The 27,345-nt window shown below is 59.5% G+C and overlaps 8 protein-coding genes across 8 annotated transcripts; 3 read left to right on the top strand and 5 right to left on the bottom strand.

The window, feature by feature from the left end:
* Window positions 1-7: 7 nt before the first annotated feature.
* FA10DRAFT_298770 (putative glutamate synthase) lies at window positions 8-6,945 on the bottom strand. Its single transcript, XM_025524644.1, has 2 exons — window positions 3,116-6,945; window positions 8-3,055 (listed from the first exon to the last, which is right to left on the bottom strand). Exons 1-2 carry the CDS (start codon window positions 6,745-6,747, stop codon window positions 187-189), a joined length of 6,501 nt encoding a protein of 2,166 aa, XP_025380568.1. The 5' UTR covers window positions 6,748-6,945; the 3' UTR covers window positions 8-186.
* Window positions 6,946-7,803: 858 nt separating this feature from the next.
* FA10DRAFT_298771 (hypothetical protein) lies at window positions 7,804-12,165 on the bottom strand. Its single transcript, XM_025524645.1, has 2 exons — window positions 11,378-12,165; window positions 7,804-11,309 (listed from the first exon to the last, which is right to left on the bottom strand). The coding sequence occupies exons 1-2, from the start codon at window positions 11,876-11,878 to the stop codon at window positions 8,049-8,051; spliced, it is 3,762 nt and encodes a 1,253-aa protein (XP_025380569.1). The 5' UTR covers window positions 11,879-12,165; the 3' UTR covers window positions 7,804-8,048.
* Window positions 12,166-12,416: 251 nt separating this feature from the next.
* Window positions 12,417-13,301, top strand: FA10DRAFT_283023 (hypothetical protein; the record flags this gene model as incomplete). The annotated part of the gene is made up of 2 exons (XM_025523811.1): window positions 12,417-12,871; window positions 12,950-13,301. The coding sequence occupies 2 exons, from the start codon at window positions 12,417-12,419 to the stop codon at window positions 13,299-13,301; spliced, it is 807 nt and encodes a 268-aa protein (XP_025380570.1).
* A 141-nt stretch (window positions 13,302-13,442) lies between these two features.
* On the bottom strand, window positions 13,443-14,468 carry FA10DRAFT_264031 (hypothetical protein). The gene is made up of 4 exons (XM_025520479.1): window positions 14,196-14,468; window positions 13,976-14,109; window positions 13,767-13,910; window positions 13,443-13,681 (listed from the first exon to the last, which is right to left on the bottom strand). Exons 1-4 carry the CDS (start codon window positions 14,326-14,328, stop codon window positions 13,625-13,627), a joined length of 468 nt encoding a protein of 155 aa, XP_025380571.1. The 5' UTR covers window positions 14,329-14,468; the 3' UTR covers window positions 13,443-13,624.
* A 1,345-nt stretch (window positions 14,469-15,813) lies between these two features.
* On the top strand, window positions 15,814-20,284 carry FA10DRAFT_257675 (hypothetical protein; the record flags this gene model as incomplete). The annotated part of the gene is made up of 3 exons (XM_025519868.1): window positions 15,814-15,905; window positions 16,139-16,152; window positions 16,245-20,284. 3 exons carry the CDS (start codon window positions 15,814-15,816, stop codon window positions 20,282-20,284), a joined length of 4,146 nt encoding a protein of 1,381 aa, XP_025380572.1.
* A 240-nt stretch (window positions 20,285-20,524) lies between these two features.
* Window positions 20,525-21,949, bottom strand: FA10DRAFT_264033 (NGG1p interacting factor 3). The gene is made up of 6 exons (XM_025520480.1): window positions 21,650-21,949; window positions 21,259-21,584; window positions 21,135-21,185; window positions 20,998-21,078; window positions 20,898-20,920; window positions 20,525-20,799 (listed from the first exon to the last, which is right to left on the bottom strand). Exons 1-6 carry the CDS (start codon window positions 21,898-21,900, stop codon window positions 20,614-20,616), a joined length of 918 nt encoding a protein of 305 aa, XP_025380573.1. The 5' UTR covers window positions 21,901-21,949; the 3' UTR covers window positions 20,525-20,613.
* Window positions 21,950-22,045: 96 nt separating this feature from the next.
* FA10DRAFT_264034 (hypothetical protein) lies at window positions 22,046-23,986 on the top strand. The gene is made up of 4 exons (XM_025520481.1): window positions 22,046-22,781; window positions 22,848-22,999; window positions 23,065-23,560; window positions 23,621-23,986. Exons 1-4 carry the CDS (start codon window positions 22,080-22,082, stop codon window positions 23,759-23,761), a joined length of 1,491 nt encoding a protein of 496 aa, XP_025380574.1. The 5' UTR covers window positions 22,046-22,079; the 3' UTR covers window positions 23,762-23,986.
* On the bottom strand, window positions 23,757-27,267 carry FA10DRAFT_298777 (hypothetical protein). Its single transcript, XM_025524646.1, has one exon. The coding sequence runs from the start codon at window positions 27,146-27,148 to the stop codon at window positions 23,789-23,791; it is 3,360 nt and encodes a 1,119-aa protein (XP_025380575.1). The 5' UTR covers window positions 27,149-27,267; the 3' UTR covers window positions 23,757-23,788.
* Between the last annotated feature and the right edge of the window lie 78 nt (window positions 27,268-27,345).

The following is a 27,345-nucleotide window of genomic DNA, read 5'->3' on the forward strand; positions in this document are numbered from 1 at the left end:
AACAGCTGGAGAGAGAAGAACTTCTATTTGTTGGTCTTTGTGAATCATCGACGAGGAAGACACCAAGAGACGGAAGAAACATTTACAAGAAAAGGAGCAGCAAACAAAACTTTTGAGAAAACACTGAAGAAAAAGAAAAGGAGAATATTACTTTTGTGTGTGGTCGCCGACGGTTTGCCTGCAGACTCAAGCCTCGACGGCAAGGGCTGCCTGCTTCTTCTGGGCCATCTTGACGTGTCGGTTGTCGTAAGACCTCTTGGGGATGCCACCCGACCATGGGAGCCTGCTGCTTCCCTCGAGCTCGGAGTCAATGCTGGCTGCGCACGCCCTGCCCTCGTTGATGCCCCAGACGATGAGACTCTGGCCTCGCCTGCAATCGCCACATGCCCAGACACCCTCAACGTTGGTCTTGTAAGGGCTCTTTCCGTTGAGGTCGTCCGCCTTGATGTTTCCTCGTCCGTCCTGGTCGAGGTTGAGCGAGGCAAACGATTCGCGCTCGGGCTGCAGGAAACCAAGCGAGAGGAAGACGAGGTCGCACTCCCATCGCTTCTCGCTTCCCTCGACCTTGTTCATCTGCCATCGCCCACTTGCGTCCTTCTCCCACTTCACCTCCTGCGTGTGGAGCGCGATGAGCTTGCCCGTCTCCTCGTCCTTCTCAAACGAGGTAGTGGTAATCTCGTACGTGCGGGGGTCCTTGCCGAACTTCTCCGTGACCTCGTTGTGGCCGTAGTCGGTTCGGAAGATGCGTGGCCACTGCGGCCAAGGGTTGTCGCGGCTTCGTCCGTTGGTCGGCGGCATGGGCAACAGCTCGAAGTTGTTGACGCTCTCGGCACCGTGTCGGATCGACGTACCGATGCAGTCATTGCCAGTGTCACCACCGCCAATAACAATAACCTTCTTGCCCTTGGCCGAGATGTAGCGGCCGTCCTCAAGACCAGAGTCGAGCAGGCTCCTCGTGTTCATGCTAAGGAAGTCCATGGCGAAGTAGACACCATCGGCCTCGCGGCCGGGAATGTTGAGGTCGCGAGGCTTGGTGCTTCCCGTGGCGTAGACGAGCGCGTCATTCTGCGCTTGCAGGTCGTCGGCGCTGACGTCCTCGCCAACGGTGACGCCAGTGACAAACTTGACACCCTCATCCTCCATGAGCTTGAGACGACGCAGAACCGTCTTCTTGTCGAGCTTCATGTTGGGAATACCGTACATGAGCAGACCACCGGGGCGGTCGGCACGCTCATAGACGGTGACGGAGTGACCAGCGCGGTTCAGCTGATCGGCACAGGCCAGGCCGGCGGGACCGGATCCGACGATGGCAATCGTCTTTCCGGTGCGCGTCTGCGGAGGCCGGGGAACCATCCAGCCCATCTCCCAGGCCTTGTCAATGATGGCGCACTCGACCGACTTGATGCCGACGGGCTGCTCGTTGATGCCCAAGACGCAAGCACCCTCGCAAGGAGCGGGGCAGACACGTCCGGTGAACTCTGGGAAGTTGTTCGTCTTCATGAGCGAGTAGAAAGCGTCCTTCCACTGGCCCTTGAAGACGAGGTTGTTGAACTGCGGAATGACGTTGCTGATCGGGCAGCCCGTGTTGGTCTGGCAGAAAGGAACGCCGCAGTCCATGCAACGGGCAGTCTGGTACTTAAGCTCCGATTCCGTCAGCCTCGACGACAGCTCGTTCCAGTCCTTGATGCGCTTTGTCGGCGTCCTGTAGTGCTCGCCCAGGCGCTTGTACTTCATGAAGCCGCGCGTCTTGTCGAGCTTCGACAAGCGAGCCTTTTGCGTCTCGTCGTCGACCATCGAGTCCTCGACATCGACGACCTGAGGCTCGTGCTTGACAGCCCGTGCCGCGTCCTGCTCCTTGTCCTCAGTCACCGAAACGTCGACCTGGCTTCCGTGGCGCGAAAGGGTGCCCAGGAGGTCGACGTGGCTCGACCGCTTCTTCTCCTCGGCCGCCTTGGCCGCCTCCTCCTCAAGCACGCGCTTGTAGTCCAGAGGCATGACCTTGACGAAGCGGGGCAAGAGGTGGTGGAAGTGGTGAATGACGTGGTCGGCCACCGTCGAACCAGTGTAGTGCTTGTGGTTCTCGATGAGGTTGCGCAGCTCGGCGATGTCGTGGGCATCCTTGACGGGGCCAAGCTCAACCATCTCTGGGTTGCACTTGCCGGCAAAGTCGCCCCGCATGTCGAGGACGTAGGCAATGCCGCCGGACATACCAGCTGCAAAGTTGCGGCCGGTAGTACCAAGAATGACGACACGGCCGCCTGTCATGTACTCGCAACCGTGGTCACCGACACCTTCGACGACGGCCTCGGCACCCGAGTTGCGGACGGCGAAGCGCTCGGCAGCGATACCGCGGAAGTATGCATTGCCGCTCGTAGCACCGTACAGGCATACGTTGCCGACGATGATGTTCTCCTCCGCCTTGAAGGCCGAACCCTTGGGCGGGTAGACGATCATGCGACCACCCGACATGCCCTTGGCAACATAGTCATTGCAGTCACCCTCGACCTCGATAGTGACACCGGGGGCAAGGAAGGCACCACACGACTGTCCGGCGGAACCGTTGGCCTTGATGTGGATCGTGTCACGGGGCAGACCTTGCTCGCCGTAGATCTTGCTGACGCGGTACGACAGCGTGGCGCCGAGAGCACGGTCGGTGTTGACAACGTCGCACTCGATCTGGACGGGCAAGCCCTGGGTGAGAGAAGGCTCGGCCTCCTCGATGAACTTGTTGTCCAGACGGACGTAGAGCTTGTGGTCCTGCTGCCTGACCTTGTAGGTGGCGGCACCGGGACGCATCTCGTGTGCAGCCTTGAGGATGGGAGAGAAGTCCAGGTTGGCCGTCTTCTGCGTGCGCAGCGACTCGTCGACCTTGAGCAGGTCCGAACGGCCGCACATCTCATTGATGGTGCGCAGACCAAGCTTGGCCATGATGCCTCGGAGCTCTTCAGCAAACATGTAGAAGAGGTTGACGACGTTCTCGGGCAAGCCAGCAAACTTCTCTCGGAGCTCAGGGTCCTGCGTGGCGATGCCGACGGGGCAAGTGTTCAGATGGCACCTGAGAGGAGGCAGGTCAGCTTGATATTCTCCCATAATAAGTATCCGTTGAAAGACTCACTTCCGCATCATGATGCAGCCAAGGGCAATAAGGGGAGTCGTGGCGAAACCCCATTCCTCTGCACCGAGAAGGCATGCAATGGCAATGTCCCTTCCCGTTCGGACCTGACCGTCGGTTTGGACGGTGACACGGCCACGCAGGTCGTTGAGGACGAGCGTCTGGTGCGTCTCAGCGAGACCAAGCTCCCAGGGTGAACCAGCATACTTGATGGAAGTCCACTTGGCTGCGCCCGTACCACCATCGTGACCTGAGATGGTGATGTGGTCGGCCTTGGCCTTGGCCACACCGGCAGCAACGACACCGACACCGGGTTCAGAGACGAGCTTGACGCTGACCCGAGCACGCGGGTTGGCGCACTTGAGGTCATAGATGAGCTGCTTGAGATCCTCGATGGAGTAAATGTCGTGGTGAGGAGGGGGCGAGATGAGACCGACACCGGCAGTCGAGTGGCGGGTACGGGCGATGGAGGGCGAGACCTTGTCACCTGGCAGCTCACCACCTTCACCGGGCTTGGCACCCTGGGCCATCTTGATCTGCAGGTCGTCCGAGTCGGCAATGTAGTTGGACGTCACACCGAAGCGACCCGAGGCAATCTGCTTGATCTTCGACCGAAGCGAGTCGCCGTTGGGCAGCGGGATCGAGCGCTCGGCATCCTCACCACCTTCACCAGTGTTGGACTTGCCTCCAATGCGGTTCATGGCGATGGCGAGTGCCGAGTGGGCCTCCATCGAGATGGAGCCATAGGACATGGCACCCGTGGCGAAGCGCTGGACGATCTCTGTCCACGGCTCGACCTGGTCCACGGGAATGGGCCGGCACTTTTCAAAGGCAAAGTCGAGCAGACCACGGAGGGTGACAGCCTTTGTCGAGTTGTGCGCAGCCTTGCTGTACGTGTCGTAAGCATTCTGGTTGCGCTCGCGGGCAGCATCCTGCAGATTGGCAATGCTGACGGGGTCGTTGATGTGGCCTTCTCCACCGGTACGGTAGTGGTACTCGCCGCTTTCGGGTAGACCAGGGATGGAGATGGTGTCACGGGCGGGGTAACCACGGTCGTGGAACTCAAGAGCGTCCATGGCCAGGAGCTCAAAGGTAGAGCCCTTGATGCGCGACGCAGTACCAGCGAAGCAGCGGTCCACGACGGTGTTGTCAAGACCGAGAGCCTCGAAGATCTGAGCGCCCTTGTAGGACTGCAGAGTAGAAATGCCCATCTTGGACATGACCTTCAAGATACCGCCGTCGATAGAGTCGCGCCAGTTGTTAACGAGCTTCTCGTCGGACATGTCGACCTTGAGCAGGCCCTCGCGAGAGACCTTGAGCATGGCCTCGATGGAAAGCCAGGGGCAGACAGCGTCGGCACCGTAGCCGAGGAGGACGCACATATGGTGGACCTCACGAGCTTCGCCGCTCTCGATAATGAGGGCAACCTTGGAACGCTCCTTGCTGCGAACCAGGTGGTGGTGGACGCCACCGCAGGCAATCAGCGAGCTGATGGGGACACGGTCCTTGCTCACGCCACGGTCCGAGAGGACCAGGACGCGGTAGCTCTGCTGGATAGCCTGAGAAGCCTCAGTGCAGATGCGGTTGATGGTCCTCTCGTAGCCCTCGAGACCTTCGCCCTTGTCGAAGGTAATGTCGATGGTCTTGGCGGGCCAGTCCGAGTGGGCGACCTTGAGGTTCTTGATAGCATTGATCTGCTCAATGTCGAGCATAGGGCTCGAAAGCTTGAGACGGTGGCACTGCTCTGGCCTCATCTCGAGCAGGTTGCCCTCGGGACCAATGTACTGCTCGAGCGACATGACGACGGCCTCTCGAATGGGGTCGATGGGCGGGTTGGTGACCTGGGCAAACAGCTGACGGAAGTAGTCATAGATGAGGCGAGGAGCCTGGGCCATGCAGGCCAGAGGGGCATCATTACCCATCGAGCCGAGGGCCTCCTTGCCGTCGCTGACCATGGGGAGCATCAGCAAGCTGAGCTGCTCGGCCGTGTAGCCGAATGCAAGCATCTTCGGGTCTTCCTGGACCAGCGACTCGTCAAGCTGAGGCTTGATGTGGACACCTGCCTTGCGGACCGTCTGGACAATCTCGGGCAGCTCGAGAAGCTGAGCCTCGATCCAGGCGGCGAAGTCGGCACGCTTCGACGTCGACAGCTTCAGCTCGCGGTCATCGACGACGCGACCCTCGACAGTGTCAACGAGAAGCATCTTTCCGGGCTGCAATCTTCCCTTTTCGACGATCCTCTCGGGTGCAATTGTGACGGCACCCGTCTCCGAGGCGCAGACCATGATGTCGTCGTCGGTGATGCAGTAGCGGCACGGACGAAGGCCGTTTCGGTCCAGGTTAGCACCGCAGTACCGTCCGTCAGAGAAGGTAAAGAGAGCAGGGCCATCCCAGGGCTCCATCAGGCAGGCAGCCCACTTGTAGAAAGCAGCCTTTGCCGGGTCCATCTGGTCCTCGTTGCCCTGCCACGCCTCGGGAATCATCATCATGACGGCCTGGGGCAGGGTGAGAACATTGTTGATAACAAGGAGCTCGAGAACGTTGTCGAATGCGGCCGAATCGGACCCGCCGTTTTCGATGATTGGGTATAGCATCTCGAGCTCATCCTTGAACGTCTCCGATCGCAGCTGGCCCTCTCTGGCCCGCATCCAGTTCTTGTTGCCTCGGATCGTGTTGATCTCACCGTTGTGTGCCGCCCATCGCATGGGCTGGGCCCTGTCCCAAGATGGGAAGGTATTGGTGGAGAAACGCGAGTGGACGAGGGCAAAGTGGCTGGCGTAGTGGGCGTTGTTGAGGTCGTGGTAGTACTCGTACACCTGCCGCGGGCTCAGCTGACCCTTGTAGATGATGTTTGTGTTGGAAAGGGAGCAGATGTAGAACCACTTTGGCAGACCAATGCCGTGGGTAGCCGACTTGCGCAGGACGTAGAGCTGTCTGCTAAAGTACTGGCTGTCGAAGGGTGCGGTCTCGTCCTGGCACTGCCGCGTGTCCGCACCAAAGTGGTCGGTCAGGACCACAAAAGGCTGGAGGATCTTTGGCTCCTTGCTCAACGCAGCAGGGCCGAGGATCGAGTTGTCGACGGGCACCTCTCGCCAGCCGAGAACGCGGAGGTGGAGCTTGCGAGCGAGACTCTCAAAGTAGCCAATGTGCTCGTTGCGCGCCTTTTCGTCCCGAGGGTCGAAAAAGAGGTTACCGACAGCGTACTGGCCCATCGCTGGGAGCTTGCAGTCAAGGTCCCGCTCAACTTCGCGCCTGAAGAAAGTGTCGGGCAAGCCCGTCATGACACCGGCTCCGTCGCCGTCCCTGGCGTCGGCGCCCACAGCACCTCGGTGTGTCATGTTGCAGAGGAGCGAACGACCGTCCGTGACGTTCTTGTGGCTCGGCTTTCCTTTGATGTGGCAAATAAAGCCGACACCGCACGAGTCCTTTTCGTTGTCGGGGTCGTACAGACCCTGCGCAGCGGGCAGGCTGCCGGCCCACGACTCCATGTGACGCTCCACCGACTCATAGCCGTTAGCCTGGTAGTCAGCCGAGGTAGTGGCCTCATCGTGCTCGGGGATGGTGCCCATCAGACGCTCAATCGCCCTGGGGTTCCGTGGGTACTGCGCCGGCGTCGAGCCGCTGACAGAAGCCATCTTCTTCTTTTATTTTTTTTCTTTCCTTGTGGATTTCTCCTTTTTCTTCTCCCTCGGAGGATGCCTGGGTCTCTTCCGCGGCGCTCGTCGAAAGAGGTCCTAATTTCCTAGGAGGGGGCGTGTGGGGTAGTCCACCACTAGGGGCACCTTTTATCACCGAAAAGGTATTGGTGGACTAGGATGGCCGCTCTTTTCTCTTGTGTGCGTGTGTAAGAAGGGCCTTTCCGTGTGGTGGTGATGAAGAGGAGGAAGAAAAAAGAAGAGATGACTGGTCTGGATTCCGCTGAGTGCATACACTACCACTACTACTACTACTGGCGGTCTCCCGGATTACAAATATTTTTTTTTCTCTCTTTGCCTGGCCACCTGCTTTCTTCTCATTCGCACCTCCTCCTTCCGTAGCGGCAGCCGTAGGGCCAGTTCCGAGCGAGCCCTTTTTTCTCGACGGCTTTGTCAACTGTTCAGCCAACCAGCGACGTTGATTGAAAGATTAAAACCCGGCTTGGCCAATCAGACTTGACCCGTCGTATCTTAGTCTAATCATTTTTTTCTTTCCACATAACCCTTTCCTTTTCAAATCACTTACACGCACAGTCTTGATGCTGCCAAACCCACCCCCCACCGAGAAGGAATCTCCCCGGAAACGTTATGTAAGCCACAAAAAAAAGGTGCGAGAAAAAGACACAGCTACGGCACGGCTGACATTCGCGGGCCAAGAGCGTTGTTCGTTGTCAAAGCTCGTCGTGTCACAGGCCGCTTTCGGAAGAGCGCGTGACACACCCAAGACACGGCGTCGTCATCATGAGGCACTACACACCCATCAATATTGGTCATCCTTGTCTGTATCCGCATCGCAACCAGTCCTTGCTGGCCATTGGATGCGACCTGCGGCGAGGCCCTCGCTCGCCTCGCTATCCGGCCAAGAACATCTGCATGCATGAGCGTCAAATAGTCTCTCCGGCCGGGTTTCCTCAGCACAGGACTTGACTGGCCGTCAATTTTGAAAAAAGAAAAGTGAGAAAAAAAAAAGACCGGTCTGGCCCCGATGCGGCGTGCGCTTAGGCTCCGACTTGATCCGACGGTCGGAAAGGTCCTCGTCCACGTGCGCTCGGGTGCCGCTCATCAGACAAACGCAGCGGCATTGCTAAGGGTTGTAGTGACCAGAGAGTGTATGAATATTGTGCTTGAGAGTGTATTGAGTAAGGAGAAAATACAGTCCGATGGACATTGATGTAGAGGGCGGCGATGTGGATCTGGTGATGCTATGGCGGAGCAGGTGATAGGAGGCCTGAGAAATCCATTCAATCATTGGGAGAGATGCCCGACGACGACGGCAGCTCTTTGTCGATGTCAACGTGAGCAGAGATACGTCTACCTGCTCCCCTTCCCAGGCTTCGGATCATGCGCGAGGCTGCATTGAGACCAACTCCTCCGCCTGGTTGGTGAGAAATGGGCACTGTCTGGTTCTCTTGACGAGGAGAAGGTCCCTCGTTCGGGCTTGACATGGTGGCGATGGACGCTCGATGTTGGGAGCGGCTGCTTTGGCGCCTCAAAAGCGAGGAAGGTCGGGAGTTTTCCACGTCTGCTGACTTTGGCTCAGGTTCTGTCGTCACGGGACGATCAAACACGGTCCAGACCGTTCTCGAGGAGCCACTCCTTCGCGGCTCAGCAGGGGCATGGAGAGACTTGGGAACCTTGTCGTCGGACAGGGCTGCAAATTTGTGCGAAGGAGACTCTTCGAGCTCCCCCGCAGAGGAAGCAAAGGATCCATCGCCAACAGCCTCTCCCGTAGTTGCGTCGACTATGTCGACAGCGTTCCTGGCGAGGGCATTTTCGGTCGAGACGGAAGGAAACGACAGCTTTGGGCGCCTAGGCGAGAGGGACGCAGGCGGCTTCACCGTCGAATTTGATGATGTGTTGGATGTCTTGTCTTTGCGAAATTCGGTTGCTGGCGACCTCGGAGAAGGAAGCTCGGAATTGGACCGCTTGTGGCTGATGCCCAGAGTTGATCTCAGCCGCTGCGACGAGGCGTGGGCTGCAGTGGACAGTGTCGGGCTTTTGATGCCCTCCTTTCCTTTGCCCGTGTAAGGCGTTGGGGAATACGGCGAGGTAGCCTCTGCAACCGTACGCCGTTGAGACCCGCCAGACAGTTCGCTGGAGCCTTGGCTGGTACTGCTTGCGCTGGACTTGCCGGCAACGGAGAGACTGACACCCATGCGTTCGCGCTGAGAGAAAGCCCTCCGAAGGTCATTTGCGGGCTTGTCCAAATCGACGCTGCCGTTGTTGCCCCGCTCCGTGTCTGGACTTGCCAGCAGGGAAACCCGCGAGCCTGGTCGTCCTCCTACAGATCCCTGATCGCTTGTTCCGAGAACTCTTCTCATCCTGTCTCGCTCCCTCTCTGCGCGTGTGAAGACCATCAAGCCGTCGGTAAGGCTGCGAACCTGTTCATCGCTATCTCTGAGGAGGTGAGTCAGGCCCCTATCCAGGATCGAAAAGGCAGTCGACGTGGCAGACGAAGGAGCGTCGCTGTTCGCCAATTCGGCGTCTATCTGCGCCTCGAGTGTCACCTGAACTAGACGACGAAGGCCGGCATTGATCCTCGTCGATGAGTCACTAACTTCTCGGAAGCGATCGACGAGCTCCATCGATTCTGGCCCCCCTCGCATGCTGTTGGAAGAGTTTGGTGTTCCAGCCTGACCGCTTTGGCTAAAGTGCCGATCGAAAACATCAAAGGCGTTGAGCAGGTTGCGTTCGTGTAGCGGCATCGTCTCTGCCTGTTCGCTCGCCGCCCCGCCGAAAGAGGGAAAGCGACTTGTGCTAGTCGTTGGGCCTGTATGAGCCATCCTGCTGCCGCTGGATCGACCAACGGTCGTCGATGCCGACGAGATATCAGGCGTGACCGGAGCTCGACGATTGTCGTAGGTGGCGGAGGCATAGCGCCGAGCAGACTCATTCAATGTCCCGCTCCTCGAACGGCTTCCTTCCCTCGCTTGGGTGGGCGGCGGCAGTGGCGGCACAAAGACTTGATCAGACAAGGTACGATCATGATTGCTACCATGACCTTTTCGCGGTTCTGTCATGGGCCGGCTGCGGCGAAGCGTGTGCGAGGGCGTCTCGCCGACCTTTGATCGTGAACGTGTGCTGCTGATGGCCGAGGCACGGCTCGATGCCCTCGACTGGGACCGATGAGAGTCCATGGACAGCTCGTCAATGCGCGAGCGGAGATCTTCAAGCTCGTCCCACCATTTAGAGCCGCCCATCGGAGTGTTCTTGAGCTTCTCTTGGCGTTCTCGGAGTGCGTGTAACTTCTCTTTGCGATCCTGGTCCCGAGACGTGACCTTTGGCCCAAGTGCAGGCATGGGAGGAGGCCGTTCATCGTCAAAGACATCCCTGCCATATGCACGTCGCATGCTGTTCCGCGACGCCGAGCGATGAACATCAGAGGCTCCACCTGAAGAGCGCTGCGAGATCGACGAGCTCGTCGAGATTTTGCGCTGGCGGATCGCTTCGCTTGGCGATATTTGGTTGGGTTCCCAGTCTCTCGAGCTGCCGGAGCCTCCAGAAGGGCGAGGGACGGTCCGAGAGAGATGTCGAGAGACCGATGAGGCGTCGACAGAGATGCGGCTGTTCCTGGAGGGAGCGGCTAAGTCTCGCTCTCGCTCGCTCGACGGAACATCAGACGCTTGGGCGTCTGAGGCATACCTGCGTCGACGGTAGCTGTTGGTGCTGGACGTCGAAGAGCGGAATCGAGCAGAAGAAGGCTCTTCGCCTCGAGGCCAGACCTCGTCGCTGGCAGGGCCCTCTGCAGGAACTTGGCGCGGGTCTTCGTCGTCCTCGATCGAATCGCTCCGATAGCGCGACTGAGTTGTATGCCTGTCCGATCGAAATTCCAGGGGAAGACCGGCTCGTCTGGTCGAAGGAAATGGGCCCTGGTTGCTGACCGAGGAGCTGCCTTGGTGCCGTTCGACTTGAGGGCTCAACGACGCTCTGCGCTGAATATACTCATTGCGAGCACGAACAGACGCAACGCTTGCCGACGACCGCCTCTCCCAGTCGTCTTCCCCTTCTCTTCTGCTGTTGCTGCTGACGCTATCCTTTGTAGGAGATGTGTGGTGGCTCTGCTTGGCATGCTGTCGCGAAGACGAGCTTGTCGTGCTCTTCTTCCTTCTTCGCCTGTCAAACACGGGCCCTGTGCCCTCTGTCCCCGATGTGTCTTCGGTGCTCTCTGTTCCTCCTCCTTGTACCGCTCTTGCTGCTGCTTCTTCTCCACCGCCGCCGCCGCCGCCGCCACTGACTTGTCGGCTCGAGCTGCCCTTACGCGGACTTTGCTCGTCTACATCATCGCCTCGGTCGCCAAGCCGAGACTCGGATCGCATCTGCGAGAGCTCACGCTCATGCATGGCACTCCTCTTGCGACGCTCCTCCCTGTTCTTGCCCGGGCCCTTCTCCTCATCCCTGAGCGTTGACGTGGATTCACCGAGGGAGTTGTCCTCCTCATTGTTGGTGATTGTCGCCGTCGAAGCCTGTCGTCGAAGCGGGTTGAGGGAGCTCCGGCTCGAGACCTGAATTAGATAGAAAGGAGAAGCCTGTGTCAGTGATGTTGCGGCGTAGCCAGTCCGTCTCTACTCACGCTTCTCCTCTCGAGCTCGGGATATCGATTCCTGCGACTGGTGTTCCCAGCTTCGCGCTCCTCTTCACGTTGCTGCTGCTGTTGTTGTCGTTGCTGTTGTTGGCGTTGCTGCTGCTGTTCATGATCGTCATCTTCGTCCTCGAACATTTTATTGTCGTTGCCGTTGGCGCCGAGGGAGAGAGAAGGGAGGAGGTCCAGCCTGGCCGAGCTCCCGTTGCTCATCGTCTCGCTCTGCGGCGGCGTAGGCAGGGGCATCCTTTTCCTCGGCGTCGCTTCCGAGTCTGTACTCTCGGTCAGCGATGCGATGCGTAAGTGTGCCGCTTTTCTGCTGCTATTCGACAGCGCTGACTTGTCCTCAGCCAATGGCGGTGCTCCAGCGCCAGTCGACGACGACGACGACGCAAGCGAGACTCTCGAAGGTGCGCGAGTCGGTCTCCGGGGCGTCGAGTGATCGAGCTCCGGCATCGGGGTTGATGGATCGGACAGCCCAGCAAGCGACATGACCGGCGCCTCCTTGCCCTCTCAGTCACGTCTTCGTCTCCTCCTCCTCTCCTGCCCTCTTGACAGGGGCGGCGGACGCGAGGGGTGGTGGGCGAACCTCCTGGCCCAATCTTCTTTCCTGGCGCGAGAATCACCAGGAAATGTGTCCACTACTGCAGCTGCTGGGGTCGCTCCGTGTCAAAGAGCGGCTCATGCCGGCTTGTTCCCACTTCGCCCGATTGCTTTGGAGTCTGGATGCGCCGCGACGAGGGAAACGGCTGATGGTGGATGTCTGATCGCATGCGTGGGCGGGCGCACGCGCAAGCGTGTCTTTTTGGTTTGTTTTTTTTTATTTTTTATTTCTCCGTCTCAAGCCAAGACAGGGGACGGGGGACGGAACTAAGGTTACTAGTCTAATATAATGCAAGAAGGCAGGCTGTAACACGGCGAGCGACTCGACGACGATGGGGGATGCGAGAGGAGCGCCGACGGGAGAGAAAGACGTGAGTAGTAGTGCACACGTCGTGTCTACAAAATCCGCCAGGGGAGCGTGCTCATCATGCATGTATGCGTCTCTTCAACGAGGCAGGGGCAGCCGGCTGCGCACGAGCTTCCAGCTGGTCCGCCCGAGGGCGAGGGCGAGCTGGGGATCGGAGCGTACTTTATTCCTGCGCCAGAGTATGCCGTCATGACGTGGCCACAGATCCAGCAGACAATCACAAATGGCGACCTCGACAAGCTGTACCGCCACAAGCAGTGCGAGGAGCGCTACTTGGAGTGGGCAAAGCCCATTCGACAGAGGTATGGTGGGCTGGAGACGTACATTCGCCTCGTGAGGCTCCACTGGGCCGAGGCCGACGACGACGAAGACCGCGACGAGTCACAGCAGCAGCAGCAGCAGCAGCAGTCTCGCTTCTTTGATGACGCAGTCGCCAAGGACGCCGACCTGGCCAAGTGCATCCCAAACGACTGGCCCTATGGCATCCCCGGTGACTGCGGCCACTATGTCGTCTGGTGCGTAGCCCCCTTGCTGTCCCCCTACTTGTGCTCCGTCCGCCCCGACTCACATCCCGCGAGTGAATCGCCTTGCAGGTGCAAGCGGCCCATCATCCATCCCGGCCTCTTTGAAACGGCCGACACTCCGTTTCCGCCCGGACCCGAGCGCGAGGCCCTCTATGCGGCGATTCTCTTTGACGGCATTCGCGGCCTGACGGGCGCCCCGGACCCGCCGCCCAAGGTGCAGGGCTTCAAGACAAAAGAGGTGCTCCAGCGCACAATGTCCGACGACGACGCAGAGGCCATGGCCACCAGTGCCCACGCCTGGGCCGGGCGCTTCCTCCAAAGGTACGTCGAGCAGCGGTGGAGCCGAGAGCAGTGGGAGACGGCCTGGTTTTGCAATCCGCCGCACCTGCGAACCGTGCCGGGCCTCAGTCATTTCCAGTGAGTGTATCTTCCTCCATCGCCGCGGCAAGGAAGCGAAGATCTGAGCGTATCCCTCTCTTTACTCAGCGTCCTCGTGCGACGGAAGCAGAGGTGAAAGACACTCGAGCCGGGGTAGATTTAGACGGACAATTGCTGTATCACCACTACACTACTAGACCAACGAGAACAGATTCGTAGACACAAGGGCCACAGAGGGGGTTTCCAGAGACAAATTTGCTTTTGGCAGAGGAAAGCGGTGCTGGTTCATACATGGATACAGCAAAGAGGCGAGTCCAAGCACAAAGTGCGTGGGGAATAGCGTCCGTGCGAAGAAGGTGGCGCCTCCTAGGCGAGAGCATAGGCAGCCTTGAAGATTAGGCGTACTTGTGCGGCCACGCCCAACTGTTGAATCATCCCAAGCGCAGCAGCTCGTCGTTGTGAGCAAGGTGGGAACAACTATCAAGGCAGAGCAGCGACCCAGACTCACGTTGAAGACAAGAGTGCGGACATAGCTGAACTTGCGCGACGTTGTCTGGACGTAGAGGACCGTGTAGATGATCCTCGTCACGAGGTGGATGAACGTCGTGTTGGTCAGCGTCGACTGGGGCAGCTTGGCAAAGTTGCCGAGGATCTGGTGGGAGAATTTCATTGTAAGCCTACCCTACTTCCAAGGAGAGAAGGGAAAGCAACACCCACCACGGCAGCAGCCCAGACGGCGAACCACTCAAAGCCATTCTGCTGGCAGCTCTGGGCACGCAGGATCATCTCCTCTGTGTCCGAGAGCCTCTTGCCCTGGGCAGCGCGCGCATTGAGCCGAGCAACAAAGGCTCCTGCAGATGTAAATCGACGTGTTGCGACATGTGGTTAGTATGGATTGAATGGGACCTTCGTCTTTCTCTGACCAGTCGACACTCACTCGGGTTCTCGTTCGACCATCCACCCTGGATCTTTCGGCTTTCTGCCACGCCAATCGAGTACCAGTGGGGCAGCGCGGCGAGGAAAAGGGTGATGGGCAGCGAAGCCACCGAGATGTTGGGGATCATGTCCATGGCGGCTGGTGGTGCTTTACGGGTGCAAAAGTGGGAAGAAGAAGTGATGAAGAAGTCTCTGTGTGTCTGAAGATCAAGAGCCGATTGCGAATGTCATTTGAAGGGAAGAAATTCCCCACTTTCCTTCCCTCGCTCTCTTTTGGTGGAGGTCGTCTTAATTTTCCTTCTTTCACATTGTGCGCAGCCGAGCACTGCAAGAGCGAATCAAGCGGATATTCTTCTCGTTCAGAATACGTCGTCATCATATCAAGTTTCTCATAGACAATAGTCAAGGAAGAGGGTCTCGAGCCCCCATCGTATTCTGTTTCTGCCGCACTTGCAGTAATATATTGCCTATCTGTCCGCATGCACCTTTCAAGGGAGAGAGATGATGTCTGACGAGAGGGTGACTACATCACGAGCAGATCTGTCAAGATGACTAGCGGCATTCCTGGAGACGCTAGATGTCTCTTTGTCGACCCCTTGAATCGCACCCGCCATCGAGACTTGATCGCACAGGCAACCAATTAAGAGTGCGCCGCCACCAGAGAAGAAGTCCGACTGCGCATCAATCACTCAAGCGCCGCAGGATGATTGATTGATGAAGCGGCGGGCCGTCGTCGTCGATTGTCGTCTATATATATTTGGTATCTATCTCAAAAAGGCCGGAGAAAAAAGTTGCATGAAGAAGGAGAGGAAGACGACGACGTCAGAGCAGACGGCGTGTCGACGGCTGAGTCACAATTTGTGGGCCATTTCGGGAGAGAAAGTGTTGTCGCAGCACCGCACCGGCCCCCTTCTCAGTTGCTGGACACGGCGCGCGGGCTCATTTGACAGGAGGGACGAGCACCCCTGCTCACTACACTACTTCCAACACGCCACTAGCAGAGTCGTACTTAGTGCAGAAAAATACTAGTAGTAGTAGTAGTAGTAGTAGTGTAGCAGCCGGGACACGCGCTATCGCAGCTCTAGCTAGTACGTAGAGTAGTAGTGTGGTAGCGTATCTTTATTAGGACATTATTTATCTATCAACGAAGAGGCTAAGGGGTGGCAGGGTGCATTTTCGGTGCGGCCGGCCTTCTTTTTCCGCACCAATTTTCTTCCAGCTGTCTCCAGAAGCGCAACTCATCAGCCACACGAGATCTCGTCGCTTTTACCAACTGCATCCGCTCCCCCTCGCCTGCAACCACCGGCTACGCACGACGACGGCGAGCTCTGTCGTGCACGAAGACATCCTTTCATTGCAGGCACATCGGGCTTGAATACTTGCGTGCGCGCGCGTACCGACACGGAGGGACCCACAGGCGGCAAAACCTTGCTGCGATACGACGATCCTGGCCGCCGGAGGAGAAGAGGACGTGTGGAAAATGCATCGTGAGTAGCCCCTCGTCTTGCCTTGTCTCGTCAAGGAGTGAAGTCTGCGCGGCCGAGTAGGGGGGCTGGTGTGTGTGTACAAAAAGATGAGTGGGGAGGGGGTGAGTGGGCTGTCGTGGAGTTTGGTTGGCGATGTCGGTCGATTGCTCTCCGAATGAAAAGTCGGTCCAGCGCTCGGATTCAAGGCCCGCGCCCCGCTTCATCATCGAGGCCGGGTCCAGGGAGTGAGAGACGGGTAGAGTGTTGGCCCTCTCTCTCTCGCTCGTCTTTCCCTCTTGCTCTCCGTCTTTCTCTGCCTCGTTGTTACCCCTTGTGTCGCACAAAGAGAGCGCATTTGCTGAGTCGAGTTGTCTCTTGCTTCGCCATCGGCTGAAACAGCATATCAGCGAGGACAAGCCTCGCCTAACTCTTCGTCGTCCTCCACCTACCCTGCCCCTCCTGCTGCTCGGCCTGCCAGCAGCAGCGGTGTTGGTGAGTTGGATCGCTTCTGTTGCCTGGCTCCACAACAGACGCTCACAATTCCTTCCCCTTTTCTTTTTCTCCAAAAATTCACCTCACATCAGGCCGCGATCTGGAGCGCGAGATGCAGGACCGCGACCGCGAACGGAGGAGCGCATGGCTCGACCAGGAATACAACGGTCGCCCTGCATTCCATCAACACCACCACCACCAGCAGAGCCAGCTGCCACCACCGGCGCCCTCTTCCTCGTCGCCTTCTTCATACCACAGCCGGCATCATCACCATCGATCAGTAGGCTCAGCAACAGGAGCTGGCGCTGGAGCTGGAGCTGGCGCAGGCGCAGGAACAGGAGGCGCGCCATTTGAAGACCAGGCCTTTTCCCATCCCGCGTCGCCGTCGCGCCGCCCACGCACCCCGCCGCCGCCGACACCGCCGTCTGTCTTTGGTTCGGGCCGTCCCATGCCATGGGATCCAGCCTCTGCCGGGCCGATGTCTGCGCCTCCCTCGATTGTGCCTCGGCATCCAAGCGGCCTTCAGCCTGCCACGACGACGGCTGCAGGTGCGACGACGGCCGGCGCGGCATCGACATCCTCCTCCTCCTCTGCCTCCAAGGCCAACTCCTCTGAGCCTCCCACGCTGCCGCAGCCGGGCGGCGGTGGCGGCGGCCCTCTCTCGCACCGCACCTCGCCTGGGCTGCCCAGCCTGATGCGTGGCGACAAGTCGCACAGCAGGCTGCCCAGCTGGGGTCTCCAGTCCCAGCCTGGCTCTCACCGAGAACAGCAACAGCAGCAGCCGGCCCCGTCTGGGGGCGCCTCGTCGCCTCCGGGCACGAGCATACAGAGTGGCATGCCTCGCCTGCCTGCCTTTCGAGGATCCAGCGTCGGTGTTGGCGGCAGCAGTGGCGGAGGGGGAGGAGGAGGAGGCTTGGGCACGAGCACGGGCGATGGCTATTCTCGATCCGACGTCCTCGCACCACTCCCCATCGCACCGCCTGGCCTGGACAGCCATCGCCGCCGGCCAGCAAGCGAATCGCCGCCCAACGCAGGCAGAGACCGAGACAGAGACCATCGGGATGCCCTAGACCGGGAGCGCGAGCGGAGCCGACACCACCAGGCGGCCTCGTCGATGTCGTCGCCAGCACAGCGGGGCGACCCCATGAGCATGAGCTCCATCCTCGGCCCCTCGTCGTCCTCGTCGCCCTCTTCTGCGCGGCAAGTCGGCCAAGAACCTATGTCGCCAGACAAGAGGAGGAGGATGGAGCAGCAGCAGCAGCAGGGACCCAGCTCGATGCTTGCGCCAGCCAGCAGCAGCGTCGGCAACAGCAGCAGCAGCAACAACAACAACAACAACAACAGCAGCAGCAGCAGCAGCAGCAACAGCAACAGCAATGCAGCCTCGGGCAACCACGCGAACTCAGCAATGTCGTCGCACGAGTCGGCCGCAGCCAACCTGGCCCGTCGCAAGTGGAGCGGGCCCATTGCCGAGGAGGCCGCACAGCAAGCCGCCGCCTGGCGAGTCCAGGAGCAGGGCCGGTGGCCTGGCCAGACGCGCAGTCCAAAGGTGGGCATGGTGCCCCTCGGAGGATCTGCGCCTGGCTTTGAGAACCGCAGCACGCCGCCGTTTGCGCCCCCGCCCTCCCACCATGCTCACCGGCCTGCCGCAGCAGGCGCCGGTGCCAGTGCCAGTGCCGGTGCCGGTGCCGGTCAGGAGGGACACAAGCGAAAGCGCAGCGACGGTCCTCAGCTCGACAGCAAGCCGAGTCCCAGCTTCCGCGGCGGTCCTCTGGCGAGGGAGACGGGACAGCAGCAGCAGCAGCAGCAACAGCCCTATCGAAGCCATCCACCGCAGCAGCAGCAACAGCAGCAAAGCCCCTACTCTCATCCAGCCCCGCTTCACTCGAGCAACGCACCTCCTTCCTACGCAAGTCAACAACAGCAGCAACAGCAGCAGCCGGCATCGCACCACCAGGCCCAGCATCAGCCTCAGCCGCAGTCTCAGCACTACGGGCCGTCGCCGGTTGCACGACACCATCCTCTCCAGTACGACGAGCCGCCCAGGTATCAGGGCTACGACGCCCACGGAAGGCAGGTGATGGAGATGGACGTCGACGGCCACTACGGTGCCCAGGCCGCAGGCCCGCCCCACCACGGCCATGATCGCGCATACAGGGCAGCGCCGCAAGCACCACCGCCGCCGCCGCCGCCGTCGGCCGCGCCACCGGTCAGCCCAGGGCCGGCACACATGGCCTACGACGACTACAGGGAGCGCCAGCAGGACTATGGACCAGCGACGCAGCATCGCAATGGCCAGAGCGGCCGCACCTCGTCGCATGGCAAGCACGGGGGATATGCAACTCATCAGCAGCAACAGCAGCAGCAGTCGCCTCCCGCCCCACCTGCTGGCCCCCTCGCTTCGCAGCAGCATGGCCACGGCCAGCTTCCACCCCACAGCCTTGGCCCACACCACCCGGCGCACATGCCCGGTGCCGGTAAAGGACAACCGTCGACGACGCATGCTGCTGCTGCCGCCAGTGCTGCTTCTCAGCGCTCCGCCCACGACGCCATGATCCAGCGCGGCGAACGGGAGCGAGAACGCGAGAGGGAGCGCGAGCGCGAGCGTGAGCAGCGTGAGCAGCGCATAATCGCCATCGAGAGGGAAAAGGCACGTCCGCCCACGCCTGTCGCTCCTGGCCCAGCAATGGGCCTTCTGCCGCCGAGCTTGGAACGCCAGCAGCTCGAGAGCCAAGCCACATCGAGGTCTGTGCGCAGCCGTGTGCCGTTCAAGGACTTTGACGCTGGGCCCAAGGTCGACAGCGAGGCCGTGTGGGAGACGCTCGAGGCGCTTGCGACGCGGTCTGCCAAGGCAGGTGCTGCTGGTGGCGCTCTCGACGAGGAGGCCGCCTCTTCGATGTCGATGTCGGCATCCGCAGCGACCGCGAACGCGTCCGACGAGGCCAGCGACGCCAAGCATGCCCGAGCGACTGCCAAGTCACAGGGACAGGGACAGGGACAGGGACAGGGACAGGGACAGCACCTCGGAAGCTGGCGCTACGACGCGACAAAGAGCCCCCTGCTGCCTGGCGAGCTGCTGGCCAGCCACGTCGGCGCCACACTCGAGGTGCGCATCAGCGGCGCCTGGCTCGGGCCTGGGCCACGCCGCGGGCATGGCGATGCGGCCGACGAGCAGCCGCAGGGGCGCTGGAGCCTGGGCTGGCGTGGCCGCGAAAAGGCAAAGGAGGAGGGGGAGGCTGCTATCACAACGACGACGGCGGCGGCGGTGAACGGCGCAACTGCCCAGGAAAAGAAGAAGAGCAGCAATAGCAGCGAGGACGCCCCCACGTCGCCGCTCTCGGCCTTCTCGGCTGCACGGGCCTTTTGGACCCAGCGCTGCCTCATGCGCCGCGCCCTCTGGGGCACAGACGTCTACACCGACGACAGCGATGTCGTCGCCATGTGTGTCCACGCCGGCTGGATCCAGGGCCCGGACATCGACGATGTGCCCAGCTGGGTCCCGCCTGGCCGGGCGGTGTGGGCGTGGAAGGAGATGCACGTGCAGGGCGAGGACATGGGCGGGGACATGGGCGGGGACATGGGCGGGGACATGGACGAGGATGGAGAGCAGCGGCGGGATGTCGACGATGCAAAGACAACAACGCCAGCAGCAGGCACGTCCGTCGATGTGGACGGGACCATGGATCTGAGCGTGACGCTGCGCATCGCGCCGAAGCTGATTGCCTACAAGGGCAGCCAGCGCAGCGGCGTCAAGAGCCGCAGCTGGGGCAACTCGCACGACGGCGTCAGCCTCGTCGTTGAGGGCGTCTCGCTCCGCGCGCCCGGCTATGCGACCGAGGAGCGCGGACTGCGGTCCCTCAAGCCGCGCATCGACCGGCTCGCCAGGCTCAAGACGCTCGCGACCATCGCTGGCGACGTGCGCGACGGCCACGAGGTTGACTTGGGCGCGCTTGGTAGTGGCGCCGCAGGCGAGAAGAGCTTCATGCTCGACGTGTGGGATGTGGCGAAGCAGGTCCGTCGCAAGCAGCAGCAGCAGCAGCAGCAGGACTCGACCAAAGGCAACGACGGTGAAGAGGATAGCAGCAGCAAACCGTTTTGGCAAGTCGACGCACGCATGGTCGGAAAGGCGTAGAGGGGGGAAAGAAACCGGTCGGCAAGGCGTGAAGGGGGAAAGAGCTTCGATTGCCATGTATGCGTGTATGTGTGTATCATTAGTGTTGTCCGTACCGGTCAGTACTTTGCCTCCGCTTGTCTGTAGCTTCGTACGCCCGCTCTGCGACCTATTCTCCCTACCTATCTTATTTGTATCCTGTTCAAGCAGAGACAACTGGCGAGAACGACAAAAACAACAGAATAAAAAAAAGTAATATTAATCACTTCACACTCAGAAGCAGCTGAGGGGCGCTCTCTCATCGAAGCTTGACTCCTCAAGCTCGACAAGCTGGAGCAGATGGAGGATCCTCACACGGTGACGAGGGGATCGGCGTCAGCCGTCGAGACGGCAACGACAAAGTCCGTCTTGCCAAGCCGGGCCAGTTCCGTCTGCAGCCGGTCGGGCAGGACGGTGCGGAGGTAGCCGCGCTCGCTGTTGCTGTGGTGCGTCAGGATGACGAGGCGGCCCTTGGCGACGGCGGCCAGGACCTCGTGCTGTGCAGGCAAGGCAAAGCAGGTGCGGCTTTGTTGTCAGTCAAGGGAGGGAAGAAGGGAGTCCTTCAAGGGTTGGATCGACGAGGGGAATACTCAACGTGAGACATTTCTCCGGTGACGTCTGGGGAGAAGCGGGGAGTAGGATCAGCGACGGGGTTGCATGCGGGTAAAGGACATGTGACGGGAGGGTCAACTCACATGCGTCTGCCTCGACGCCGCCAATGACGGACGAGCCCGAGCCGGCGCACACGGCGATGGTGCCGATGTGCTTTGAGTCCACTGTGGAGCTGAAGGTCAGCAGCTACATTAAAAAGGTCATGACTTGCGAAGCTCACAGCCTTCTTGGATAGTACGGTAGCCGGTGTGCGACGGAAGAGCAACTTGCACTGAAGGGGTGTGAGTCCGGGTCAGAAAAGCACCTGCGACGAGACGACGATGAGAGCGCAAGAAGAAACTCACAATGGTCTATTGACGTTCCTGTCTTCACTCTCGCAATGAGCTCGCTCCCCTTGATGGGCTCCTTGAGCGTGACGATTCGGCCCATCCCGGCGCCCTCGTGACCGGCGGGGACCGACGCAGGCTTGCTTGGCTGGGCCGGTCGGACGCTCATGCTGCTGCTGTTGTAGCCCGCGACGACGAGGGCGAGCCAGTCGTTGATACCTCCCACCGCTGCATCGAGGGAGGTGTGAGGGCAGTAGACGCTGATGTTGGAAGCCGCCAAGCGCAGGAGCGTGCGCTGCTGCGAGTCGGCGAGCGTAATTGTCTTGAGGCCCCGGAAAATAATGCTGAGAGGAGACACGCGCTGAGCCCAAGACGGCAGCAAGAGGGAACAGGTCAAAGACCTTCTCACGGATGGTAGATGATGGCCACCGCCACTTGTCCGTCGCCGAGGATCTCATCGGCCACCTGCGTCGTCAGGTCGTTTGCCAGAAAGATCTTGCGGCCCGTGTTCTTGGACGGCTCCGGCGCTTGGAGGAGCACGCCGACATTGTCCCAGCTCGTGTCGGCCAGCGACAGAGGCGCAATCGTGTTCATGCATTGCCACACTGCCGACAGGGCTTCGTCGGCCTCGATGTGAGCCGGTAGTGCCTCTGAAGACATTGGGGCCAGTCTAAGAGTCAAATGTCCATCCCGCAGGTGTGTTTCTTCTCAAGGTGGAGTGGTGTTGGTCCACGTGAGCGACTAGGGTCGCATCTCCCTTTGTCTGAACGCGCTCTTCGGGAAAAAAAAAAAAAACAGGCTTCCTCCTCGCATCTTCTGGTTCAGCAGTCATAGACACCATGGCCTTCTCGTTTGGGAAACCGCCGGGATCGGCGCCTGCTACGCAGACCAGCACACCGGGCTTCTCGTTCGGTGGGAACACGGCTCAGCAGCAGCAACCGCAGACGGGAGGAGGTAGTCTCTTTGGAGGTGGACAGCAGCAGCAGCCGGGGCAAGGGGGAGGAGGCTTCAGCTTCGGTGGCGCTCAGAACACGACGCAGCAACAGCCACCACAACAACAACAACAACAACAGTCACAAGCGCAGATGGGCCAACTCGGCGGAGGCTTCAGCTTCGGAGGCACTTCGAGCTCGCAACCGCAACCGCAACAGCAGCAGAACCAGCAAGCTGGAAGCGGAGGACTCTTTGGCTCGACGTCTCAGGCACCTGGTCAACAGAACAACAACTCCCTCTTTGGGGCGCCATCCACACTGAACAACCAGCCTCAACAACAACAAAATAGTTTGTTTGCGAGCAGCACAGCGGGGCCCCTGACGCTCTCGCAGCTCGGTGGCCAGCCCTCGTACCAGCTCAACAATCAGCAGCAGCAACAAAAAGGGCTTGGAGCTCCCCCGCAGGGAGGGCAACAACAGACACAGCAGCAACAACAACAGCAACAGCAACAGCAGGGGAACAAGAGACTAGGGACGCCCATGAATGCAAAGATGGAGGCTTTGAGATCGGCATGGAATACCCAAGACATTCAGGTCTGTCAATTCCTTGTAAGTTTGTCGCGGTGCTCGTCTCAAGTGGTACCAATTCGGATTGCTAATCCTGGGCAACGACAGTTCTACTTCTACAATGCACTGCCACCCAACGTGCCGGGACTTGCAGAGGCGGTGATGGCGAATTCAAATTTTGGCAGAAGGCAAGACGCCGTTGGACCACGGCATGAGGCGCTCTGGGCCCGGACGTTGCAGGAGAATCCAGATCGATCAAGGTGAGCTTGTGGATCCTTTCGTCTTCAGCTCAAGTGTCATGCTCACTCTTTCTTTACTCCTCTAGGCTCGTCCCCGTCTTGGCCGTTGGGTTTCAGGACCTGAAAACGCGCGTCGATCTCCAGCACGGCGAAGCTACACGCCAGCGAGCTCGCCTGACGGAACTCTCTTCGCGCCTTTCTTCGCTCTCGCAGAAGCATTCACTCTCCGACTCAGTCCGTCTCGAGGCCATCTCGAGACGCCAGACGACGCTGCACCACCGTCTGGTGGGCATCGCGAGGAAGTCGCACCTGCTCATCCCTGCGCTGAGGGGGAGGAGCGTCACGGCAGACGAGGATCGCTTGCGCGTCACGCTCGAAGCGTGCGAGGCTGAGCTCGAGGCAGTTGGTGGGGGAGCAGGCTCGAGGGGAGGCGTAGCACACGGAAGGCTCAGAGCGAGAGTAAACGAGCTATGGGCGCAGTTGGGCGCTATCAAGGCAAAGAAAGAGGCGCTGGGTAGTGAAGTGGGTGACGCAACAGAGTGGGCCGTCGTCGACGAGAACGGCCTCGAAGACGTCGCGAAGGTGAGCTCTGTCAGCAGTAGAGAAACGCCTGATTGTGATGCTCAGAAGGATTCCAAACAGATTCTCGGCTCGCAACAGCAAGGTCTCAACCACCTCAGCACAACGCTCGAGACAGACGAAAAAGGCCTCGATACCGTCGTGAAAGGACTCGAGGGCGTTCAACTGATCGGCGTCAAGGGCGTGCTTTCTGCAAGAGGCTGATCTACATCTAAATGGCATTGCAATGTACTACTTTTGATGAGCAGGAGGACGGGTCTCAGCGGGTTCTTTCCTCTTCCAAGCCTGACCCCGTGCCAAAGCTGCAAATGCTCTTGCCCGTTCTTTGTCCTCTTCTTGCTCTTCGTCCTCTTGTCCCTCGTCCTCTCGTTCGTCTTTGCCCTCTGCCTGCTGCTGCCGAACGAATTTCCTCTCCTCCTCCCCCTCCTTCGCCCATCGAAAGAACATCATCTTCCAACGGTCATCAATGACCCCATTCCCCGTCTGTCCTGCGCTCCTCTCCATCCACTCGATCTCCTGCTTCATTTGCGACAGCTTCCCCTCTCTTGCCAGCGTCGCGATCCCTGCCAACCTGATGAGTCTTTCCCTCTTCAGGAATGGCGTCTTGGTGGTGTAGAGATTGAGAATGTAGTGTGAATCCTCGTACCGACCAGCCCTGGCGAGATGAAGAATCAGACGGGCCACTGTATGGACCGACAAGACATTTTTGCGGGCCCACGACTTGGACCCGACATCGGCGTCGCTTGGGTCTGACGCTGCTCTGGGGCCGGTGTTCCTGGAGGCGCGACGAATCGCTTGGGCGGCCAGTTGCAGTGCACGATCGAGGTAGCTGTCGCCTTCCAAAGTGACAACCCCTCGTCCATCGTCGAGGAGATGCGACAAGATGGTGAGCCCGTACGATTCAGCGTTGATGCCGACGCTCCACTTGGTCTCCATTTCCGACAAGATAGCCTCGACAACTTTTGACATCGGTGAGGCTTCCTCACCGTCGCCAGCATCATCGAGGACAACGTCGTCCTCGAGGTCGTACAAGAGCTCCTTGGTGGGCGCATTGATCGTAGCTTTGCAAGCGGCATGAAAAGCAAACCTCAGCGCCTCTTGCTTCCTCTGCGTCATCTTCTGACCCTGGCGAGCTTTGCTGCTTTGCTCTTGTAGCGCCCACCGAAGCCTGTCGAAAAGCGATAGCACCTTTGCGCGCCTCGAAGGTCCCCAGCCAAGCGCCGACTGCGTGGCGAGCTGCATGGCTCTCGAAAACAGAGTGACTGTGGCCGTGTGCTGCTCGTCTATTGCCAGTAGATCATGAACTTCTTCGACAAAGTCCAGAAGCTCGTCCACGAGAAGGACGCCTCCGCCCGCAGAACATGCGCGCGCAAATGTCTCGACGAACCTGGACGCGTCCGTCGGCATGATCCGGCCAGTCTTGTACGAGGAAGCGTTGGATCGCGAAAGTAGCGTGTCGCGGAGCAGTCGCGCAAATTCGGGTCGTTTGCCATGGGTAACGAGGCGATAGACAAAGCGGTTGATGAGCTCGTTCGGAATCGCAAAGGTGGACCAATGCGGGTCTGTGATGATGTACGCGTGCAGAAGCATCGTGAAACCGGAGTCCGCTTGCTCTTCCTCGAGGGAATTCTCAAAGAGGTAAAGAAGCTGCTTGAAAGTCAAGAACGGCTCTGAAGTCGCCTGCAGCTCGTCTGCGATGAGAAAGAAGCGCTTCGCAAAGGCGTAGTCTTTGAGTTCGAGGTGCAAGCGGACCAATGTGATGGCCGAATTCTGATGCGACGATTTCCTTCCTCGAGTAGAGGCGACAAGCTTGGGCGGAGGAGCAAAGGCGGCGAGAGTGGGATCGATCGTCAAGATATTCGTAGAAACTTGACGAATAAGAACCGTCCATCTTTCTTCGGGCAGCAGCTCGGGCGATTGAGCGTGCAACTCTTGCAAGACTCTGGGGAGAAGAGAGACGACTTTGTGGGCACCTGCGGCCTGGTGCCAGTCGGTGTGAAAGAAGAAGCGCAAGGCTGAAACAACGTGCTTCATGGCGAGCGGATACTGCTGATGAGACATGGACTCTTGTGCCATGAGGCAGAGCGAGTCGATGGACCCGGCAAAGACGTCAGACTGACCGTCAGCGAAGACGAGTGGCGTTTTCCCTTGTAATTTTCGTCGAAGCATTGCTTGAGCAGCTCCAAGATGATTCCGTTTAGCCAAAGCAGATGCCACGAGGTGTACCATCTCCTCTCGCCGTTCAGATGAGAGATCGATCTTGACTGCCTTCGCCTCGGACGGTGCCAAATCGCTACTTGGAGATGAATGTTGCCGGAGCTGAGCAGGTCCCGCTCTCAAGGAGTCAGGGAGCATATTTGTCAATTGATCGGCGTCAAGAAGATCGAGAAAGTCTTGAACCGTGGCGGGATCGCTGTCGCTCGTCATGTTTGCCATGGCGACTCCGCCAGCCTGCACCGCTGTCATCGCCATCGACGTCGTTTTCGCGACTTTCTCTTCAGCCTGTGGAGTAGACTTCTGAGCCATAGCTCTCCTCTGCTGCTTGAGTCTTTTCACAGCAGCACCGAGCATGGCAGACCATGCGTACTGGTCCACCTCATCAGCCTCTTCGTCGTGTGTCCAAATCGGAGCTGTCGATCTGCCCATCCATCTCTCCTCTCGCTCTACTGAACGTGACCCCTGCTTTTTCCGAGTGGCCGACCATCTCTGCATGACCTCTAGTGCCTCCTCCAGTCGGCCGTCGATGCTCAACATTCCCATGACCCTGCTCAGCAGAGCGCCTTCGAGCGTATCTGCCAGTTCGAAAACGATCGTTTTGTCCCTTGCGATGACATTCTCCCGCTCTTCTACAAACTTCCCCCGTCCTCCTTCTGCTGAGTCTTCCATGACCCTGGTGTTGCCCGTTCCTCGGCGTAGAAGCTGCTCGCACAGGGTGGCATGCACATAAACGAAGCGATGTCGCTGAAGCTTAGTCGGTACGATGTTCTTCTCCTTCGCCCTCGAAAACAGTACCGAGCCCCTTCGAGCGAGCTCGCGATGCTGGTCCAGCTGACCCTTGCCAACGTCGTGTCCGAGAAGCGACCAAAAGACTGCATCAAATAGCGAGGGATGCAGGTCGACTCCTGTTGCTGGGGTCGACTCAAACGCGCGCCAGGCCGCCTCGACATCGCCATGGACAAGAGCCTGGTGCGCCGCAACGAATGCCTCGTCCACATCTGCCAGGGGAGGCAGCTGGACCCTGTCCGTAGTGAGATAGCGCTGTCTTACTTTCCTTTCCGATGGCGGCGTCTGGGCCTCTGTGCTGACCGTGGTAATGTCAAGCGCGGATCCTGCATCGATGGGCTCGGTCGTGCTCGCTTTCGCAGGCGCCTTCTTGACCGAAGGCAAGAAGTCTGGCCTTTGGGGAAAGAAGTACTGCCCACTGCTGTAATGTCTGTACACTCCCCCACCGACGGTGTCTCGGCGCTGTTGTGTTCGAGGGAGCTGCCGCGGAGGCAGGGCATGCCAGATGCGCTGGAGGAGAGGACCGCGTGTCGTCAACGAGGGCGCGATACAGCTCCCTGCGCCAGAGCAGGAGCATCTTTGTATCATAGTTGGCTGCACGCCCTTCCTCCCGACTCGAAAGACACCCCCGCTTCAGCCGCGTAGCAACATCTTTCCCCCTCTGCTGCTGGCCCCCTTCGGTCGCTGTGTCGGACAATGTCGAGCGGTGCACTTTGATATTGGCCGGTAGCCTCAGAAGAAAGAAAGTTACATGAGGTCACGTGGCTGCAATCACTTCCGTGTTC

This window comes from Acaromyces ingoldii (genome assembly GCF_003144295.1).
Source record: "Acaromyces ingoldii strain MCA 4198 unplaced genomic scaffold FA10scaffold_1, whole genome shotgun sequence".
NCBI classification, from domain to species: Eukaryota; Fungi; Basidiomycota; class Exobasidiomycetes; order Exobasidiales; family Cryptobasidiaceae; genus Acaromyces; species Acaromyces ingoldii.

What these genes read in the sequence shown, in the direction of transcription:
- FA10DRAFT_298770 (XM_025524644.1), bottom strand. Translation starts at nt 6,747, where the DNA reads ATGGCTTCTGTCAGCGGCTCGACGCCGGCGCAGTACCCACGGAACCCC. An exon ending in GGCTGCATCATGATGCGGAA is followed by an intron (nt 3,056 to 3,115) that starts GTGAGTCTTTCA and finishes GCCTCCTCTCAG; the next exon opens with GTGCCATCTGAACACTTGCC.
- FA10DRAFT_298771 (XM_025524645.1), bottom strand. Translation starts at nt 11,878, where the DNA reads ATGTCGCTTGCTGGGCTGTCCGATCCATCAACCCCGATGCCGGAGCTC. An exon ending in CCGAGCTCGAGAGGAGAAGC is followed by an intron (nt 11,310 to 11,377) that starts GTGAGTAGAGAC and finishes TATCTAATTCAG; the next exon opens with GTCTCGAGCCGGAGCTCCCT.
- FA10DRAFT_264031 (XM_025520479.1), bottom strand. Translation starts at nt 14,328, where the DNA reads ATGGACATGATCCCCAACATCTCGGTGGCTTCGCTGCCCATCACCCTT. An exon ending in CCGTCTGGGCTGCTGCCGTG is followed by an intron (nt 13,911 to 13,975) that starts GTGGGTGTTGCT and finishes TTCTCCCACCAG; the next exon opens with ATCCTCGGCAACTTTGCCAA. An exon ending in TCCGCACTCTTGTCTTCAAC is followed by an intron (nt 13,682 to 13,766) that starts GTGAGTCTGGGT and finishes ATGATTCAACAG; the next exon opens with TTGGGCGTGGCCGCACAAGT.
- FA10DRAFT_264033 (XM_025520480.1), bottom strand. Translation starts at nt 21,900, where the DNA reads ATGTCTTCAGAGGCACTACCGGCTCACATCGAGGCCGACGAAGCCCTG. An exon ending in GTGGCCATCATCTACCATCC is followed by an intron (nt 21,585 to 21,649) that starts GTGAGAAGGTCT and finishes GTCTCCTCTCAG; the next exon opens with CATTATTTTCCGGGGCCTCA. An exon ending in TCACCGGAGAAATGTCTCAC is followed by an intron (nt 20,800 to 20,897) that starts GTTGAGTATTCC and finishes TTGCCTGCACAG; the next exon opens with CACGAGGTCCTGGCCGCCGT.
- FA10DRAFT_264034 (XM_025520481.1), top strand. Translation starts at nt 22,080, where the DNA reads ATGGCCTTCTCGTTTGGGAAACCGCCGGGATCGGCGCCTGCTACGCAG. An exon ending in TTCAGGTCTGTCAATTCCTT is followed by an intron (nt 22,782 to 22,847) that starts GTAAGTTTGTCG and finishes GGGCAACGACAG; the next exon opens with TTCTACTTCTACAATGCACT. An exon ending in GCCTCGAAGACGTCGCGAAG is followed by an intron (nt 23,561 to 23,620) that starts GTGAGCTCTGTC and finishes GATTCCAAACAG; the next exon opens with ATTCTCGGCTCGCAACAGCA.
- FA10DRAFT_298777 (XM_025524646.1), bottom strand. Translation starts at nt 27,148, where the DNA reads ATGATACAAAGATGCTCCTGCTCTGGCGCAGGGAGCTGTATCGCGCCC.